This window comes from Lepisosteus platostomus, chromosome 27, assembly GCF_059453375.1.
Source record: "Lepisosteus platostomus isolate fLepPlt1 chromosome 27, fLepPlt1.hap1, whole genome shotgun sequence".
Taxonomy (NCBI): domain Eukaryota; kingdom Metazoa; phylum Chordata; class Actinopteri; order Semionotiformes; family Lepisosteidae; genus Lepisosteus; species Lepisosteus platostomus.
This window is the reverse complement of record NC_142637.1, coordinates 10,027,807-10,045,986: the sequence shown is the minus strand read 5'-3', so window position 1 is coordinate 10,045,986 and position 18,180 is coordinate 10,027,807. Positions and strand designations below refer to the sequence as shown.

At 46.3% G+C, this 18,180-nt stretch overlaps 1 protein-coding gene across 1 annotated transcript in view; it reads left to right on the top strand.

Moving 5' to 3' along the window:
• The window catches only part of sema6bb (sema domain, transmembrane domain (TM), and cytoplasmic domain, (semaphorin) 6Bb), a 65,888-nt gene that overhangs the window by 24,264 nt on the left and 23,444 nt on the right, over positions 1–18,180 (top strand). The window contains exons 2-6 of the mRNA XM_088621743.1: positions 10,070–10,193; positions 10,637–10,751; positions 13,334–13,394; positions 13,479–13,541; positions 17,832–17,930. Coding sequence (XP_088477869.1) covers positions 10,088–10,193; positions 10,637–10,751; positions 13,334–13,394; positions 13,479–13,541; positions 17,832–17,930 — 444 coding nt within the window. The 5' untranslated portion in view covers positions 10,070–10,087. The remainder of the gene's footprint in view (positions 1–10,069; positions 10,194–10,636; positions 10,752–13,333; positions 13,395–13,478; positions 13,542–17,831; positions 17,931–18,180) is intronic.

Here is an 18,180-nt window from a genome sequence, read left to right as displayed (position 1 = left end):
GGGAGGGATGCAGAGAGGGCTCTCCCCTTAGGCCCCAGGATGATTTTGATGCTGCCATAATGTGCCACCTTCCACAAGCCCAGTGCCAGTGTGTTACTGCATTGCAGTGGAACAGCTGGGCAGCAGTGGGGTCATACTGCTCACATCTGTTCTGCAGCACACATCTGTCTGACTGATGCAAACCCCCTGCCCACTCGCTGCAGCACTACACACAGGGCAGACTGCTTTTCAAATGCCTGTCGAAGTCACAGTGAACCAATTGTAATTAAAATGTAAAGGGAGTTTGAACAGTTTGCTTAAATTAATTAAATTGCCTAATTGCTGGGGGTGGTGATTCCATCTTGAGAACACTCAAATAAAATTGATTAAAACGTTGCTGGATGGGAAGTTTGAATGGAGCAGGATGAGCAGCCAATTTATGTGGGAGAACAGACTAGAGCATTCCCTTTCTTACATCCACAGCCTTCTGATTTGTTGAGCTTCAAAGCTCCTATTTTTTATGTTTGTGCACGTCTCTGACCCCCAGTCATTGTCAATGTAATAACAAGCCCAGATCACCCGGTGATGGGGGTGTGACCAATGGCCAAACTTTGCTGTGGGCGAAGATCTCTGCTGCTCTCTGTCTCTGACTGGTTCAGGTCACCCCCCGCCCTGCTCTTGCTTCCCTGAGTGTATGATCAATAGGTAGAGAGATACAGAGCGCAGTGTGTTTCCTCATGAAAGCCCTGTTAGCCCAGAGAATGGCTGTTACAGCGCCTGTTACAGAGGAGGTAGTTACAGACACAAAAGAGAGAGGAGAGAGGGGGCAATGACAGAGAGAGGAGAGAGGAAGCAGTAACAGAGAGAGAGGAGAGAGGGGACAGTAACAGAGAGAGAGGAGAGAGGGGACAGTAACAGAGAGAGGAGAGAGAGGGCAGTAACAGAGAGAGAGGAGAGAGAGGGCAGTAACAGAGAGAGAGGAGAGAGAGGGCAGTAACAGAGATAGGAGAGAGGGGACAGTAACAGGGAGAGGAGAGAGAAGGCAATAACAGAGAGAGGAGAGAGGGGGCAGTAACAGAGAGGGAGGAGAGAGGGGGAAGAAATGGGGGCCTTCTGCCAGAGACACACTGTGGCTGCGATCCATACCAGAGGCACCCAGGGCTGTACAAGAGCTCTGTCATTTACTGTGTTTTTTGCCATGCTTGTCCATCTTGCCAACAAAGCATTGGTTTGTGGAAATAGGTTCTTGCTCTGTAGCAGAAGATACTGTGGGGCCTGGCTGATTTCTAACCGCTGTCCATCAAGCCTGTACTGTTCAAACAGAAGCACATTACTGACAAGAGCAAGAATGCCAGCCCTTCTCTGCTGCCATCGGAGAGACTGGGGAGCCATTTTCTTAAAACAAGGGAAATAGAAATGCTGCCAGGGCATCTGTTGTCTTGCTTGCTTCTCTTTTCCACAGTTGTAGCATTTGTTCCTTCAATTAAGCACATGTCAAGATTGTCTAAATATAAGAAAAGGTCAGAGTTAATAATGGGGATCATTTATTTTCAAACTCTGAGGACTCTGAGCACCAGGGACCACTGCTGGAGAGGCAGTAACAGAGAGCAAACAGAGGGGGCATCATGGAGAGTGAAGGTCCTGTGCTGAATGGAGCCATATTTACAAAATGAACTGAGTTAACTAAACACACCAAATACAGTCGTGAAAAAAAGTTTGTGAACCCTTTGGAATTATCTGGATTTCTGCATGAATGGCTCCTAAAAATCTGATCTTCATCTAATTCATAATAATAAACAAAGACAGTCGTATTTAAAAAACAACACACACAACATTTTACACTGCCATAACTTTATTGAACAAATGGTTTAAACAATCAATGTCATTGATGGAAAAAGTATGTGAACCTCTAGGACATCTTGAAAAGAGGGTAATTGGAGTCAGGTATTCCAATCAATGAGTCAGGTGTTCCAATCAATTCAGGTGTTTGACCTTCGCTGCTCTTCACACAGAATTCTGTTGTAGTGCAATATGGCCCGATCAAAAGAGATTTCAGAGGACTTCAGAAGAGCTGTTGAAGCTCGTACGACTGGAAAGGGTTACAAAGGGATTTCTAAAGACTTGGGCTTCCATCAGTCCACAGTCAGGCAGATAGTTTACAAATGGAAGAAATTCAGCACTGTTGTTACTCCGCCTAGGAGTGCGCATCCTACAGAGATCAGTGCAAGGGCACACCGTACAGTCCTTAAACAGGTGACAAACGACCCTAGGGTGACAGCTAAGGATCTGCAGGCATCTCTTGCACTTGATAATGTCTTTGTTCATGAGTCTACCATAAGAAAGACACTGAACAAGAGTGGTGATCATAGGAGGTTACGACAGAGGAAACCACTGATCTCCAAAAAAATATTGCTGCCCGTCTCAAGTTTGCTAAAGACCACCTAGATGTTCTACAGCACTACTGGAACAATGTTCTGCGGACAGATGAGACAAAACTTGAACTTTTTGGTAAATGTACACAGCGTAATGTTTGGAAAACAAAACACTGCATACCAACACCAAATCCTCATCCCAGCTGTGAAGCATGGTGAAAGGAGTATAATTGTGTGGGGTGGCTTTGCTGCCTCAGGGCCTGGACAGTATGCAATCATTGAGGCACCAATGAATTCTAAGTTGCATCAGGAAATTCTGCAGCAGAATGTCAGAGGTTCTGTCTGTGATCTAAAACTCAAAAGACGTTGGATCATGCAACATGACAATGATCCAAAACAAAGGAGTAAATCAACAACAGAGTGGCTCAAACAGAAGAAATTCCATATTTTAGACCTCAATCCCATTGAAATGCTGTGGCATGATCTGAAGCAGGCTGTTTGAGAAGACATCCCAAAAATATACATGAACTGAAATAGTTTTGTATAGAGGAATGGGCCAAAATACCTCCTTACCACTGTGTAGGTTTGATCAGCAGCTACAGAAAGCATTTGGTTGAGGTTATTGCCAATAAATGAGGTTCCACTAGTTATTAAATATAAGGGTTCACATACTTTTTCCATCAATGACCTTGATTGTTTAAACCATTTGTTCAATTAAGATATGGCAATGTAAAACGTTGTGTGTGTTGTTTTTTAAATAAGACTGTCTTTATTTATTACAACTTAGATGAAAATCAGATCACATTTCAGGAGCCATTCATGCAGAAATCCAGATCATTCCAAAGGGTTCACAAACTTTTTCTCACAACTGTAAAGTGCAGTGCTGCCCTCACTCGTCCAAGATAAATTCTCCTGCTAAATTCACTCCATTTGTCCCCCTTCTTTATGAGTGCTAATAATGAGGTTTCGGCAGAGAGTGGCATTGTGTTCTAGGCCTCACTGTGTACAGATCCAGGTCTCAATCTTCTCTTGTCTTCGGACTGACTCTGAGAAAGACGCAGGGTGAGTCTGTGAGGCAAACAGATGGGTTCACACATTCACCCAGAGAGTCTCGGCAGCAGTCCAGTCTGGGAGAGGAGAGACATGTTCACAGAGGCCGGTCTGGATCTGTCTCCCTCTCTCTCAGTCCATATCGCTTCTGTGTGGCTGTGTGCTCTGTCGGTCTCTTCTCGCTCCTGTCTTTGAGAATTGACTCTGAAGAACAGAGCTGCAGAGCTGCTTAACAGAACAGCACAGGAGCTCAGGAAGTGGATGGAGAAGAGAGAAAAGACTTTGACACAGACTCGTAGAGGCTGAGAAAGTGAGTGAGATGCTAAGTATGAGCTCCTAACATTAGTTTAGCTCTGAGGCAGATCTGTGTCCTTCTGATAAGAAGCTGTTCCTGATGTCCAGGGCTGTGCAGGACTCTGTGTGTCTCTCTCTGACAACTACAACTTTCCTGGACCAGCCTCAGGTCTACCTGGATCACTTGTCTGTCAATTGCTCACTAATTAGAGGAAAACAAAACGGTTTTGCAGAAATGTCTGGAGGAAAGCAGCAGGATTGTGACTGACACTATAGATTTGTGTGTAATTAGGAAGGTCTCTGGGAATCGTTAGTGCTGTGTTTGGAGCCCTGTCATTATTAGAGCACTACACCTGCATGTGCTGCTTACTGCCCTGGGCTGCTCGACTCTATCAGTCTCCCATCTCTCTGTCACCGGGTGCCCTGTGTGCGGTGTGGCTCTGTGTGTGTACAACAGTATACAGCCGCTCTCTCTCCGTGTCTTTCAGTGGTAGCAGGGAGCTTTCCTTTCTTTGCTTCTGCCTGCGTAGCCAGCTTCCCTCTCTGGATGGTTATCGGTCCTGCTCTGTGCCTGGTTGCTGTGCTGTCTGCCTACATCTCAGTTGTAACTGTCCCACAGCTCCTATCTCCTTAGCAACAGCTTCAGGAAATATCCAACCCAACTCAATCTGAGCAGCCCTGCTCATCTTCTTACGCATTCCACTCGCTGTTCTGTCCCATCTTGCATTCCCACGCATGCAGTGTTAAACAACTGTCACGCCGCAAGTAATACACCTATCACCTATATAATGTAACAAAGACAAAGGAACTGGTGGTAGATTTCAGGAGGAAAAAGGTCAAACCTACTCCTGTCTACATCCATGGGAGTGGTGTGGAGATGGTGGACTCATACAAGTACCTTGGAGTGCACATCGACGATAGACTGGAATGGTCTAAGAACATCGAGGCCATCTATAAGAAGGGTCAGAGCCGACTTTACTTCTTGAGGAGGCTCAGGTCCTTCAATGTATGTAGTTAGATGCTACATATGTTCTATCAGTCGGTGGTAGCGAGCGCCATTTTCTACGTAGTGGTATGCTGGTGCCCTGGGATTAGAACAGTGGATTCTAAAAGGCTGAACAAGCTCATCAGGAGAGCAAGCTCTGTCATTGGGTCTGACCTGGACCCCTTGGAGGTAGTGGCTGAGAGGAGAATGGTGTCCAAACTAGAGGCCATCATGGACAACATCTCCCATCCCCTCTATAACAGGATTGTAGAAATGAAGAGCACGTTCAGCATTAGAATGATTCATCCACGGTGCGACAGGGAGCGCTACAGGAGGTCATTCTTGACCATAAGACTGTACAACGCATCTGGGCAGAGGCAACATTGACCTGTTTCTGGACTGAACACATCTACACATCTACTGCTACATCTGTTCTTTTTCTTTTCCCGTTTACAACCGTTGTTTTGTGCAATATACTGTATGCCAGGGACCCATGCAATACATTTATATTTATATTTATATCTATATTTACATCTATATTTATATTAATATGTGCGATACGATTTTTCTGCATACTATTCTGTTCTAGTTTGTTCTTTGTGTGTCCTGGACTGTAACTCTTTTAGTGCACCCCTCACTGTACTGATTGTATTGTATGTATTGTATTATTATTATTTTTGTATCATCCGTTACACTGTGGCTATGTTGTCTTTGTTAAGCTGCTGTTGCACTGCAATTCCGCTCATGGGATCAATAAAGTATCTATCACCGTTTACTCCCGTCGCTATTTTAGTTCTCCTCTTTCCTCACTTCCCCGCTCACTATTGCGGATACTTCTAGAGCTCCCAAGTGCGCATTATTCTCTTCTAAGCCTAAACCTCGGTATTTGATCTTCTAGCCTGCTCCTCATTTTCAACTTTACCTTTCGTTTTGGACTGTTCTCTCTCGCTTGCTTCCTGGTTTCGTTTTTGCTTAGCAATCCGGATTGGTGATTTCTCTCTCTCCTGAGTCCTGCACAGGATCCATACACCCTTTCTGCCCCACCTGACACATCTCCCCACCATGAGCAGGCTAATACAGGCTCCAGCTATTGAGAGCAGCTCTCACTGGCAGCTTACTCCAGAAAACACCAGAGAACTGGTCCAGTGAGCTCAAGCAGGTTTTTAAATGAAGAAGACCAGAAGAGTGTCGACCCATGGCCTGTTATATACCCCTGCAGGCCTCTCTTGTTCTGGGTTTAATTGTTCTTCCATAGGGAAGGGGTATGAGGTATGAGAGGAGGGTGGTCAGTAATTGGACTCTTTCAGATGCCAGCAGAGGATTGGCTGGGCTGTAGTCTACCTCAACAGGGGTGGTAATTGGAGCAAACAGGGAGGCAGTTGAAGGGTCTATTTTACAGGGCAATAATCAGGATCTAGTCTTCTTCTCCCAGCAGGAGACTCGCTGTCTCCTGGGGGCCTGTGACCTGGGGGCAGGTGTGTGCTGTGGATGGTGATTGTGTCTGAGCAAAGTGGCCAGCTGGGTTCTGGAAGAGGCGGGCAGCTAAACTGGACATGAATGTTTGATTTATTATGTGTCTGTGTTACTGTGTGTCTGTGTGCATATGTGTGTTTTACTCCATGTTTCTGTGTTCGTGTGGCTGCTAGTCAGCATTGTGCAGTTCACTAAAGAGAAGAGAATCGCAGTGACAGCAGGAAAAGAGGAAGGAAGAGGAACCGTGTCTTTTTAATGGAGAATCCTTGTTTACTGAGAAGCTGATAAAACATTCATAGGCCTGTACAAGTGTGTGTGTGTGGCTGCTGTGTGTTTGTGTGAGGGAATATGTGTCTGGACTGTCTGCGCCAGCCTGCTGGTGTTAATTGAGCACAGAAGGAAACATTTTTATCAGCTCATAAGAGCTGACACAGGGGAGGAGGAGTGACAGGATCAGAATTCCAGATGGAAGCAGCAGTCACAGAGATGGACGGTAGCTCTTCAGATGAGAACTGGAGAAAGGATTAACACAGCCAGTCCCAGTTCTGTCTTACCCCTGTACGTCCTTTCTGGCCTGTCGGAGCCATTGCTCATCTTGGGAAAGGAATATGTTACAGATGTTGTGGATTACATGTTGTATTGATTACAGGTGGAATTGATTAATTAGGCTGTATAGATCATGAACCTGATATTGTGACCGTAGCGGTTCCGCGCGGGGTCGAGCCCTCCACCACTCCACCCCACCCGTTTCGTCCCACAACACCTGGGGCACGAACCCAGGTCTCCGGCGTTACGCAACAGGGAGCCAGCCACATGAGCTTAAGGAGACCTCCCTCTTCCCAGGCAGCTGAGGTCCCTGCTACGCACAGGGAGGGCGATGGCATTACCGTGTCCGAACTAGCTCCGCCACACCATCATTACACAGATTGTACAGACAGTGAGAGTGAGAGTGCTCCTCAGTTGTTCTGGTGTTCTGATCTGTGGGGACCCCGAGCCTCTCAAGCAGCTGGTTTATAAATGAACGAATGGGTTGGGGGAGAAAGGGGAATCCTAACTGTGGTTAAAATGCTGTGGAGAATTGCACCCGTCAACTGTAATGGGTCAGGTCCCTCTCTCTCTCCACAGCCATTCCTGTATCTTTGTTTGCTACTCCCCTGTCTGGCTCAGATTGTGACTTGTTCTCCCTACCCTATCCTTCCCTGTCTCTCTGTGTTTTGATATCCTGTATCCTACAGTTTCTAATTATGCAAATATAATGCGTGAAGCCTGACATTCAGTCATAAATTATTAACAGCAGCAACAATAGATTCCTGCTAATAACATAGTGGTGGCAGCCTTCCTCTTTCTCTCAGTCTCATACTGTCTTTCTCGCTCTCTCTCCCTCCCCCTCTCTCTCTCCTGCCCTTGACCTCTGTCCTTCTTTTCATATCTCTCCTCTCTGTTCTCCTGCACTTGGGCAAGAAGCTATAGGCTGGAAGCTGTCTGTGTGTGTGAGTGCACATGCAGGGGAGAGCTGGTGTTATTTGAATGCTGTCAGACTTTGCCATCACAATGGTCTTAGGTCAACCAAGGCCCATTTAAATAAGAAAGGTCAAGCTCCAGCAATCTGAGGGGATATTTGCCTGTATCGTGTTCCAGGTTGGGAATGAAATTGGAGATTTTTGGTTCTTTGGTTGTGTTCAGTGGAGCCAAAATGTTGCATCTGTTCTATCACATCTCCGTCTTCCTGCAGGGACAGTGATACAATCCCACTTGGAAATACCCATTTTACATTTTATTTCAGCAGTGATCATTTAATACTATAGCAATGACTGCTGCCATTAAGAAACACCCAGCATCATTGGTTTGCATTTTCTATTGTTTTTACATTTATATTCCTTTTTGTAACAACAAGCATATGTGGTACTAGAGTGGCACTGTGATGGTGAGGCTATTAGTTAAAGATATCTAGTACAGCAGGTTCATAACAGTTCTTGACAACTGATCTGTATCAACTCATTCTAGAATAAGTCTTATAATATGACACACAGAAGGAGACAGGACAGAGCAAAAAAGGCACTGGTGTCGGCAACATGCTCACATGGGCAACACAGGCACACACATGGGTACACACTCTGGGCATACACACGTGGGCACAGACACTGGCACAGGAACACACACATGTATCTTAATAATTCTAATAATAATTCCTTACACTTATACAGCACTTTTCTGGACACTCCACTCAAAGTGACTCCCCTCCACCAGCAGTGTGTAGCCCCACCTGGATGATGCGCCAGTCCACTCCCCACACACCAGCTCTCAGTGTGGAGGAGAGCAGGGTGATGAAGCCAGTTTAGAGATGGGGATTATTAGGAGGCCATGATGGGTAAAGGCCAGGGGGAAATTTGGCCAGGACACCGGGGTAACACCTCTACTCTTTTCCAGAAACACCCCGGGATTTTTAATGACCACAGACAGTCAGGACCTTGGTTTTATGTCTCATCCGAAGGATGTCGCCTTTTTACAGTATAGTGTCCCCATCACTATACTGGGACATTAGGACCCACACAGACTGCAGGATGAGCGCCCCCTGCTGGCCCCACTAACACCTCTTCCAGCAGCAGCTTTAGCTTTCCCAGGAGGTCTTTCATCCAGGTACTGACCAGGCTCACACCTGCTAGGCTCCAGTGGGCTGCCAGTTGTGAGTTGCAGGGTTGCCATGAACATTGGAAATTCATAACGAAAATATTTGATTTACTTTGACTGGGTTTTGAAACAATTGTGAATTAATTAGTGATTCAATTAGAGTAGATATCCTGTGGAAAGTGGGCTGTGGAAGTTTTGTGGCTGATCTGAGAGATATTCCTGTCTGACTACTAGAGATACTGTCTGACTTACAGTAGGCTGAAGAATAGTTTTTTAAATTTTCACCTTCATTGAACCTCCTTTCATTTCAGTTTTGTCTCTGTGTGTTTCTGCACTGCTGATTAATGAAGTGCTGATGCTAATTAAGCTGCCAGGGTCTTTGATCTGTTCAGGCTCCGGTGTGGTTTAATTACAGTATGACGCCCCCGAGTGACCCATTGTCAGAGAGCAGAGTCTCTGTCACCCCACTCTCATTCTCTGATCTCTCACTTTTCAACCATCTCTCACTCTCTCATCTCTCACTCCTCACTTGTCTCTCCCTCAGTTCTCTCACTCCCAGGGCCCTCTGTGCTCATCCCATAAAGGGTTAACTCCGCTCTCTACCCCAGTCACAAATCACAGAGATAGGGCCAGGCTGCCTTGAGGCACAGGGAATAATTACACTCAAAGAAGTGGCAGTAAATTTCAGAAGGGCTCTTCTAACACTTGCAGAGCATGAGAGCAGGCAAAATTGATGGTCGTTATTAAGATGAGAGGAGGGATTGCAGTGAGAAAGTCAGGCAGGCCTCCTGGGACAGGGCTGCGAGGAGCCGCTGTACGAGGGTGCGGTGACCCTGGCATCACTGTGCGAGTGGGCGGGGAACCTGTGGACAGGGGGCAGGTTGGGGTCACGTTACTATCTCATCATGTTTACAGTAGTGTGTTCTTCTTACTAATCAAAAGAATAACTCAAGGAAGCTAGGAAATATCCTTTGGAGACAGTTTAAATGGCTATTTTCAATTCTGGAAAATGAGCGACTTGGATCTTCTGCTGTGAACAGACTGCATATCTGTCTGCCAGCAACCCAGCACTCTGGAAGCACACACTTAAAGATTTCTTTGTTTTATCATGTCTGACTGCAGGATGTTGTAAACAACACATTCCAAGCATCATTCCGTATTATTTCTGAGAAAGACCTCTCACAGGATTGCCAGAGTGTGTTGTGTGTCACTGTTTGTTACATTGTTTTTTGTTCATTGATGTGTGCTTAATATGGCACACAATGAACTCTGACTTCTGTCTTCCCAGAACCACCCTCACACCGCCATGACGACGCTGGCCCAGCCCCTCATCCTGCTGCCCCTGCTCCTCCAACTGGCTGTCGCAGTATTCCCTGAGGAGATGGGGCCCCTGAGTACTGCCCCTGTGGAGGGTAGGTGTTGCCTTTCACTGCTCCAGCCTGCACACAGACTGTGATGTCTGTCCTCTGTGGTCAGCTGCCCTGGTCAGTTAGTTCAGGAAACACAGCAGACATGAGTGATCAACGTGTCTCCTTGTGTATAAAGAGGAGAAGACCTGGTGATGTAGTCATCTGTACCCTTTGGTGTTGATAATTATTAAAACAAGCATGAGAAGGAGAGAGGGGGAGGGGGCAGAGACAGACCCCCTCAGTCAGCTCAGACAACGCAGTGAAGGACCTGGTGTGTATTCTTCACCCTCTCCCAAGCCTGCTTGGCCTCTCTGATGTCCATCGTTTCCTCTCTGCCTCCCAACCACACTCTCCCTCCCTACACCTTTCCTCCCCATACCCATCTCTACCCTCCTCCTCTCACTATTGCATCTCTCCATCCATGGCTCTGTGTGTCTCTCCCTCAGCGGCCAGGAGGTACCCTGTGTTCCTGGGACGGCCCCATCGGTCTGCTGTGAGGCAGGAGCCACTGCTCATCCAGAGGATCCTGCAGGTTAACCGCACCCTGTACATCGGAGCCAGGTACTGCTACAGTCTGAACTCTGTCAGCACAGAGTCAGCCTTTACTCCTCACCGAGGCAAGAGCCAACCCTCAGTGCCCTTGCCAACGCAGAGCCAGCGCCCTGCCAGCAGTCTAGCCCTAACCCTAATCCCTTAGCCCACTATTTAATAATTAATAATAATAATAATTGCTTGTACTTATATAGCACTTTTCTGGACACTCCACTCAAAGCACTTTACAGGTAATAATAATAATAATTATTATTATTGCTTACACTTATATAGCGCTTTTCTGGACACTCCACTCAAAGCACTCTACAGGTAATGGGGACTCCCCTCCACCACCAATGTGCAACCCCACCTGGATGATGTGGCGGCAGCCATAGTGCGCCAGAACGCTCACCAAACATCAGCTATCAGTGAGGAGGAGAGCAGAGTAATGAAGCAAATTCATAGAGGGAAATTATTAGGAGGACATTATTGGTAAGGGCCAATGGGAAATTTGGCCAGGACGCTGGGGTTACATCCCTACTCTTTTCGAGAAACACCCTGGGATTTTTAATGACCACAGAGAGTCAGGACCTCGGTTTTACATCTCATCCGAAGGACGGCGCCTGTTTACAGTATAGGTAATGGGGATCCCCTCCACCACCACCAATGTGCAGCCCCACCTGGATGATGTGACGGCAACCATAGTGCACCAGAACACTCACCACACATCAGCTCTCAGGTGGGAGGAGAACAGAGTAATGAAGCCAATTCATAGATGCATCTCTTGATGCATCTATTTGACTCCTAACACCAGAACACAGGGCTCCAGAAGTCTCTGGCGACTGGGCACATGTGCATCTTGAAGTTTATAGTTTGGTTGTTAGAGTTTCCTAAGCTGTTCCTAGCTGTCTCCTGTTGTCACGATTGTAATCCCTCCTTCTTTAGGGTGCTCTGGCTCTTTCACATTTTAGTTGATTTTCTTCACCTGCTCCCTGTTCCAGTTCACCTTTAAAAGCCAGACACTCACTCTGTTCCGGGCTCTGCCTTGGAACACGGAGGGCCGGAGGTCCGCCTACCACTGAGTCGCCCTACGTCCACGGCTCGAAGGCATTGGCCTCCTATCGGCATCCTGAACCAGCAGAGTCCGGGACTTGGAGCACCTGGCCCTGTTCCCCCTTTTTTCTCCCCGACCCTTTGTCGGATCCCTCTCCAGCTTTTAACTTTGTCTTGTTCGTCTTGGATTGATCACCCGGCTCTGGACATTTGCCACCCCACGGATTTCCCTACGAACACCCTTCGGACTTGTTTGCCTGGACCACGACCCCCGAGCACATTCGTCATGCCCCCCTGTTCGTCTACTAGCCCAGTTTCTCATCTCCTCCCAGTTCACTACCTTCCGGATTGTGCTGTCCACATAGGGTCCCGAAAGATGCTTTGTGACATCACGTGGCTCAACCCAGCAGATTGAGAGACGGCACATGGCTGCACGAGCTCTGTCTGCCCAACACTGGCGCCTCACAGGAGATCAGCTTGATAATCAATAATCAGGCTTCGCTTAATTCTAGCCTGTCATTTCAAGTAACATGATCTCCAGCTGCTCCTGTCTTTCTTTTTTCAACGCTAATATTCGTTTCCACTGCCCTTCTGTAACTGCCTGCTCCTCTCTGTGTTGCTCGATGCCCTTGTTCTATTTTTCCTAACTAATTTTCTCTCCCGATTTAGTCTGCTTTCTCTTCCTGTCTCTTCCAGGAGAGTGCATGTAGAAACTGTTTGACCCATCTCAGAAAATCAGTTTCCTCTCCATCAGGTGTTCCTTTCATAATCAAAGGGAATGAATGAGATGGACACAGAGGGCTGAACTCCTGAGAAGGTTTTCCAGAATGCAGATATTTCATTCACTGAATGTCCTTCTCACTACATGTAGCTCAAGCACACCCAATGATTCGTGAAGCCACCCCAGCAACCTGAGGGACTACAGAATCAACACTGAGGAGCAGTGGGGGCCCCTGGGTCCAAATAACCTTCAAATTCTCTCCAGTCGTTAATGTGTTAGTGAGGTGTCAAGCTCATATGGCTAATTCCACTTTCACTTCGGGCTCTGGGAGACTCTCGCTGTGCAGCTCATACAGAAAGCTGCTGTTTATCTCAGAATTCTATTCCCTGGTCTCTGGAGCCTTTTCCCCAGCTCTGTATTTCCTGTCCTATAATTCCAGGAGAGTTGTTTTAGATCACCTCCTAGAAATAATATCATTGGAGTTCCTTCTGAGCCTAAACACTCAAACAGAAATGGGTTATTCATGCCTGATTCAAACTGAGACCCTCAATCTAACATTTTGGGGGTTTTCTTCTGCAGTGAAATACTTACAGTATCTATATGATCTCTTCCAGGTCAGTGCTTCATAGGTCTCAATGTCAAAGTGTTTTCATGCAATATTCTAAAATACTAAGAGATTTGGCTAAAATGTGGTTTGCATGCTTTAGAACTGTCTTTGGTAGAAAGTGCGTCAATGATATACAAACCTCCTTCTCAAAATCAAATTACCTGTAACATAGCAAAAACAAAGACAAAGACGGTGTCTCAGTCCTGTGCTTCCGATCTGTCTCTCTGTCAGGGATGACCTGTTCCGGGTGGACCTGGACGGTGTGGCTGGCGAGGAGATGTTTTACAGTAAGGTAAGCATTGCTCTGTGCTGTTTGGGGGAGGTGGATTGAGGTGTCTTCTGCACTTACTCCCACACTGTACTTCTGCTTCTCCAGAAACGGACCTGGGAGCCCAATAAGAATGATATCAGGGTCTGCCGGATGAAGGGCAAGCATGAGGTGAGTGTGAAACACCTGGAAAACAGACAGGGCCAAAGGGGCAAAGGCTATGCTGTCACCTCGTCAGTCCTGAGTCACTCAAAACTGCCTGCCATGTGCAGTCCTGGCATGTGTTAATCTAGGAGAGACATCTTCCTGCCCGGTTGGTGAGTGTGCCATGGAGCTGGGGATTGGGCAGAGGAAGTGGTGTGCCACACAGGCAGCTCTGCTCTGAGCTGGGTCAATGGGTCAGCTGGTCAGCTGGTCAGCAGGGCTGTGAAGGCTCAGGCAGTCTGGCCCCTACCCTGCTGCAGGGCAAGAGAAAGGAATGGATGTACTGGGTTATAGTGTGGAAACAGCCTTTTGAGTGCACGGGTAAGCATGTTTGTTAAGCACTGTGAGGAGGAGAGCACAGAGCACACAGTCCTGCTATCTGCACCCTAAACGACCCCCCCCACACACACCTTCCAGCAACCCCCAGAACAACACCCCACCTGTGAACCAATTCTTCTCCTGAAATGATTTTGTCAGATGTGATTTATTAGCTGTCCGCATAATTGGTTTTGCAATTAATTATTTCTGGTTGGTTGATCAGAATGGACGTATTCTCATAATCGAGTAGAAAATTCAATTTCCTAATTCTATTACACCTCTCCTCTCGCGTCCCTCCTGCTCAGGCAGGGGCGCCAGTCTGCCTGCTGCCCACCTGAATGCCAATGTGCTACCCCCCTGTACCTGGCTGGACAGACACTAGCCACAAGCAGGGAGGGGGAGAGCCATCCAGCTCAGGAGCAACGCTTTTCCACAACGCGCCCTTACAGTCACACACATTTTTAGTTTTTTGTATTTCTAAGCATTCCTATGATTTTACAGCCTTTGTATCTTACGGCATTGGCATTGGGACTGGCTAGAACCTATGTTGCTATAAAATGATTTTCCAGGAAAACAATATAGGAGCAGAATGGCAAGTGCAGCAGCAGAAACAGGCCACAGCGTCCACCATCCTGACCGCCCTGCCCAGCAGGCTCATGGTGCCGCTCAGTGGGGGAGGGGCCAGAGACAGACGAAGGAATGGAGAGAGAGGAAGACAAGAGGGGACAAAAGGAGGGGAGGGATGTTCTGTACGAGAGGGAAAAACAGATTAACAGGAACAATGAACTAGAGAAAAGAGAGGAGAGGACAGGCATGGCTGCTGATGGTGGCAGCGGTAGAAAAGCAGGGATGCAGGAATTGTGCACCAAGCTTGTGGGAGACAGTGAGGGAGCTGGAAAAACAGGCGATGGCGGCTGAGAGAGATGGTCTCCCTCAGTAGTTTGTGTTGCCAGTGATTGAGTGACAGGGGCTGGGTTTTGGGTCTTTGTGTCAGAGAGATCCCGGCAGGCTGTCTGTTTACAGCAGCACTGAGAAGCTCATCGCTTATTCACGGAAACATCTGGCAGGGAGGAGGACCGCAGGCTCAGCTCCATCTCCCTCTGCTGATATCAGGTCACTTGCAAAAATAAACACCATTTCTACAGTGCTCGGCAGTGTAATGTGATTTCTCTGGGCTCTAAAGGGTCAGAGCTCAATTCCACTTGCAGGAAGACGGTTTGAGGAGTAATGAAACAGTGGAGCAGGGACTGAACTGGAGTTACTCTCGAGCTTTCTGTAAAACACCTTTCTGTGCTGAGACCACAGTGGAGCTGGAGACAGACTGGGCTAATATGGGGAGACCCTAGGGAGAGACTGGCATGAAACTGGGAGAGTGATAGGATGGAAAGCATCTTGTTTCAAGAGTTTGTTTTAACAGCACTTTTTTAATTACATTTATTCACAATGATTTTCTGATATTATACCAGTAAGGTTGAAACGATTTTTATTTGATGTTATAAAATTATCGATTTTTTAGGTTGAAGCTTCAGGTTTATTTTTAAAACCTGAAACTGTGACTGAGAGATTAATATATCACAGTCATATCCCAGTAGATTTAACCCTTCCTGCACTTGTTCTAGTTCAGATGATAGATAAAGGGATTATAGAACTTCAGAGCTACGTTGCAATATTTATATTGGAGAGAATTGGTTTTGATGTGAAAGTTTCAGACTCAGTAGGTTGTGCAGGTCTGTTGTTAGTGTACTGTTTTCTTTAGTTGGGCAGTCTTCTGATGTGGCTGTTTTATTGCAGTTGAACCTGCAAGGAGTGATTTTTAAAGTCTGGATACTCTTGACTGTGCCGATCTTTATTATCAGTTTCTATCTTCTGAGAGGTGCAGGCCATTCTCAGAGGGTACTAGGGGTTAGAGATTACGGATTAGATTTAGCGATTCTGGGTAGGGCTAGTTAGGTGAAAGTGCAGGTTGTTTCATTTTGTGGGTTTTCTATCATGTGTGCCTGACAATTCTTTTAGTACAAGAACTGAAGCTTTTTACCTTTTTAGTGTTTTTTGCAACGTATTCTCTTTGAGTTCCTCTCATTGTGTCGTTCCTATTTTCAGTGTGACACAATGGCCCCAGAACACAGATCAAAAACACACAATTTGGTCTGTTTAAATTTCACATGGTCTTTAATGAAGATCCCCATTAAAGATTATCTCTCAAATAACAGGCAGTAGGCATTTGGGAAAAGTAAGTGTTTGGACTGAGAAGTGGTTAGTAACTAGAAAATAGTACAGAAAAGGGTGAGTGCTCATCTTGAGTTATTTAAATTAATGATGTACCAAGAGGATCTGTACCAGGACCACTAACTACTCTTACTAATTGTTATCAGTGATTTAGATTCTGGTATAGGAAGTTAACTAGTCACGTTTGTAGATGATACCAAAATAAGATGATAGCCTAGTAATAAACTACAGAAGCAGCAAGTGAAATTCAAAATTATTTTGATAAATTAAAAATAATGATAAAGATTAGGCAGATGCAGATGACATTTAATATAGACAAGTGCAATATCTTACACGCAGGTATTACGAACATAAATTACAAATGCAAAATGGGTAGAAGAGGAAATGTCTGAAAAAGACAGAGGTAGTTATTTTTACACAATATTTACATATTCTAGACAATATGGGAAACCAATAAAAAGGCAAATGCAATCTTAGGTTATACTGTAAAAAATGTAGATGCTATGATGAAATTGTATGATGCTTTAGTAAGACCTAATTTAGAATTTTGTGTACAATTTTAATCACGTCAGCAGTTATTATTGTTCTCTCAGTCCAGAGAGGAGCAGCCTGATACATTCTGAGGCTTGAAGGAAGTCCTGCACTAGCAGGCTAAAGAAATTGAACCTTTTCATCTTGAACACAGAAGACTCTGTCTCTGACTCTGACTCTTCAGGGGGGACCTGACACAAGTATTCACCATCCTCAAAGACCCTGGCAAAACTGACCCAGTGGTCTTCTTCAGAATCGTCTGTGACACACGAACCAGGCGGCACAACTGGAGAACATTTGGAATTGCATTTAAAACCAAGAACAGGAGGCACTTCCTTATGCTAAGAGATGTGGAAGACTGGAACAAGCTACCCAGCCATGTTGTTGAAGATTCCCTGGTCTCAGATGACTGGATGAGATCATTTAGCTTCTATCAAATAGACAAGGAGAGCAGAATGGCCTCCTCTTTTTGTAAATCTGTAAGCTTTATAATGTTCTGCAATAAACTTATCACTTCCCTTGAATTTTTACTTTAAAACTTCACAAACACTGCAATGCCTTGCTCTGGTGTCCACCAAGCAAAGAAATCATAAGGAAGTGAGTGTACACGCTGATACACAAATCTCATACACACAGGGTCCCTCTCAATTAAACTAGTGCCTTGTATGGATATCAGGTCCTAAAAAACAGCTACCCCCCCACACCCTGGAGGAGGGACTTGAGCAGCAGCATCTGGTAAAGTCCTTACCGCCCAGATTACATCAGCCTGGTCACCTGATCTGCGGGAGATCCCCTTTCCCAGCCATGTACGGAGAGTCAGGGCCGTGGGGGGGTGATTAACAGGCTGTTAGGCCTGGCTGAGGATGTTTCCTGAGCACTAAAGGTCGTATTGAGTCACTTCTTTGTGCTTGCACTGCACAGGATGTTTTATTCTCATGATGTGCTGTAGCAATGTCAAAAGCAAACTAAACAACAGACAGGCAGCCCATTCCTGTAGTGACCATAACTACCTCTGGATTTTATTCCCTCGTCTCCTTAAATTTCTTAATTACCCTGATTGTTAATTGGTCTGCTGAAGCATCAGTTTGTCCCAGGTGTTTAACAGTATCTCGTTGACAGAATCCTGTGAACCATGCTGTGCTCCCCCTGGTCTCAAACTCTCTCCTCTTTCTCTGTTCACAGGACGAGTGTCGGAATTTCATGAAGGTACTGCTGAGCCGGAAGGAGGGCCTATTCATCTGTGGGACGAACGCCTTCAACCCACTGTGTGCCAACTACACTGTGAGTACTGCTCCCCCTGCTGGCCAGCACTCAGCCTGGCGAGGATCAGGGAGAAATGGGCAGTGAGCCTGCAGCCAGGCCATGCAGATCGACCCAGGGGAGCCAGCTGGAGGAGTCTGTTTCCTCCCTGTGTCTCCCTCCTGAGCGGTGGCTGGCCCAGAACTGGTAGAGCCCAGTAAAAACAGCATTTAGACAAGCTATGAACTCACGCCTAATTTACTAAGTTCATAACACCAGCTACATGTCGCTC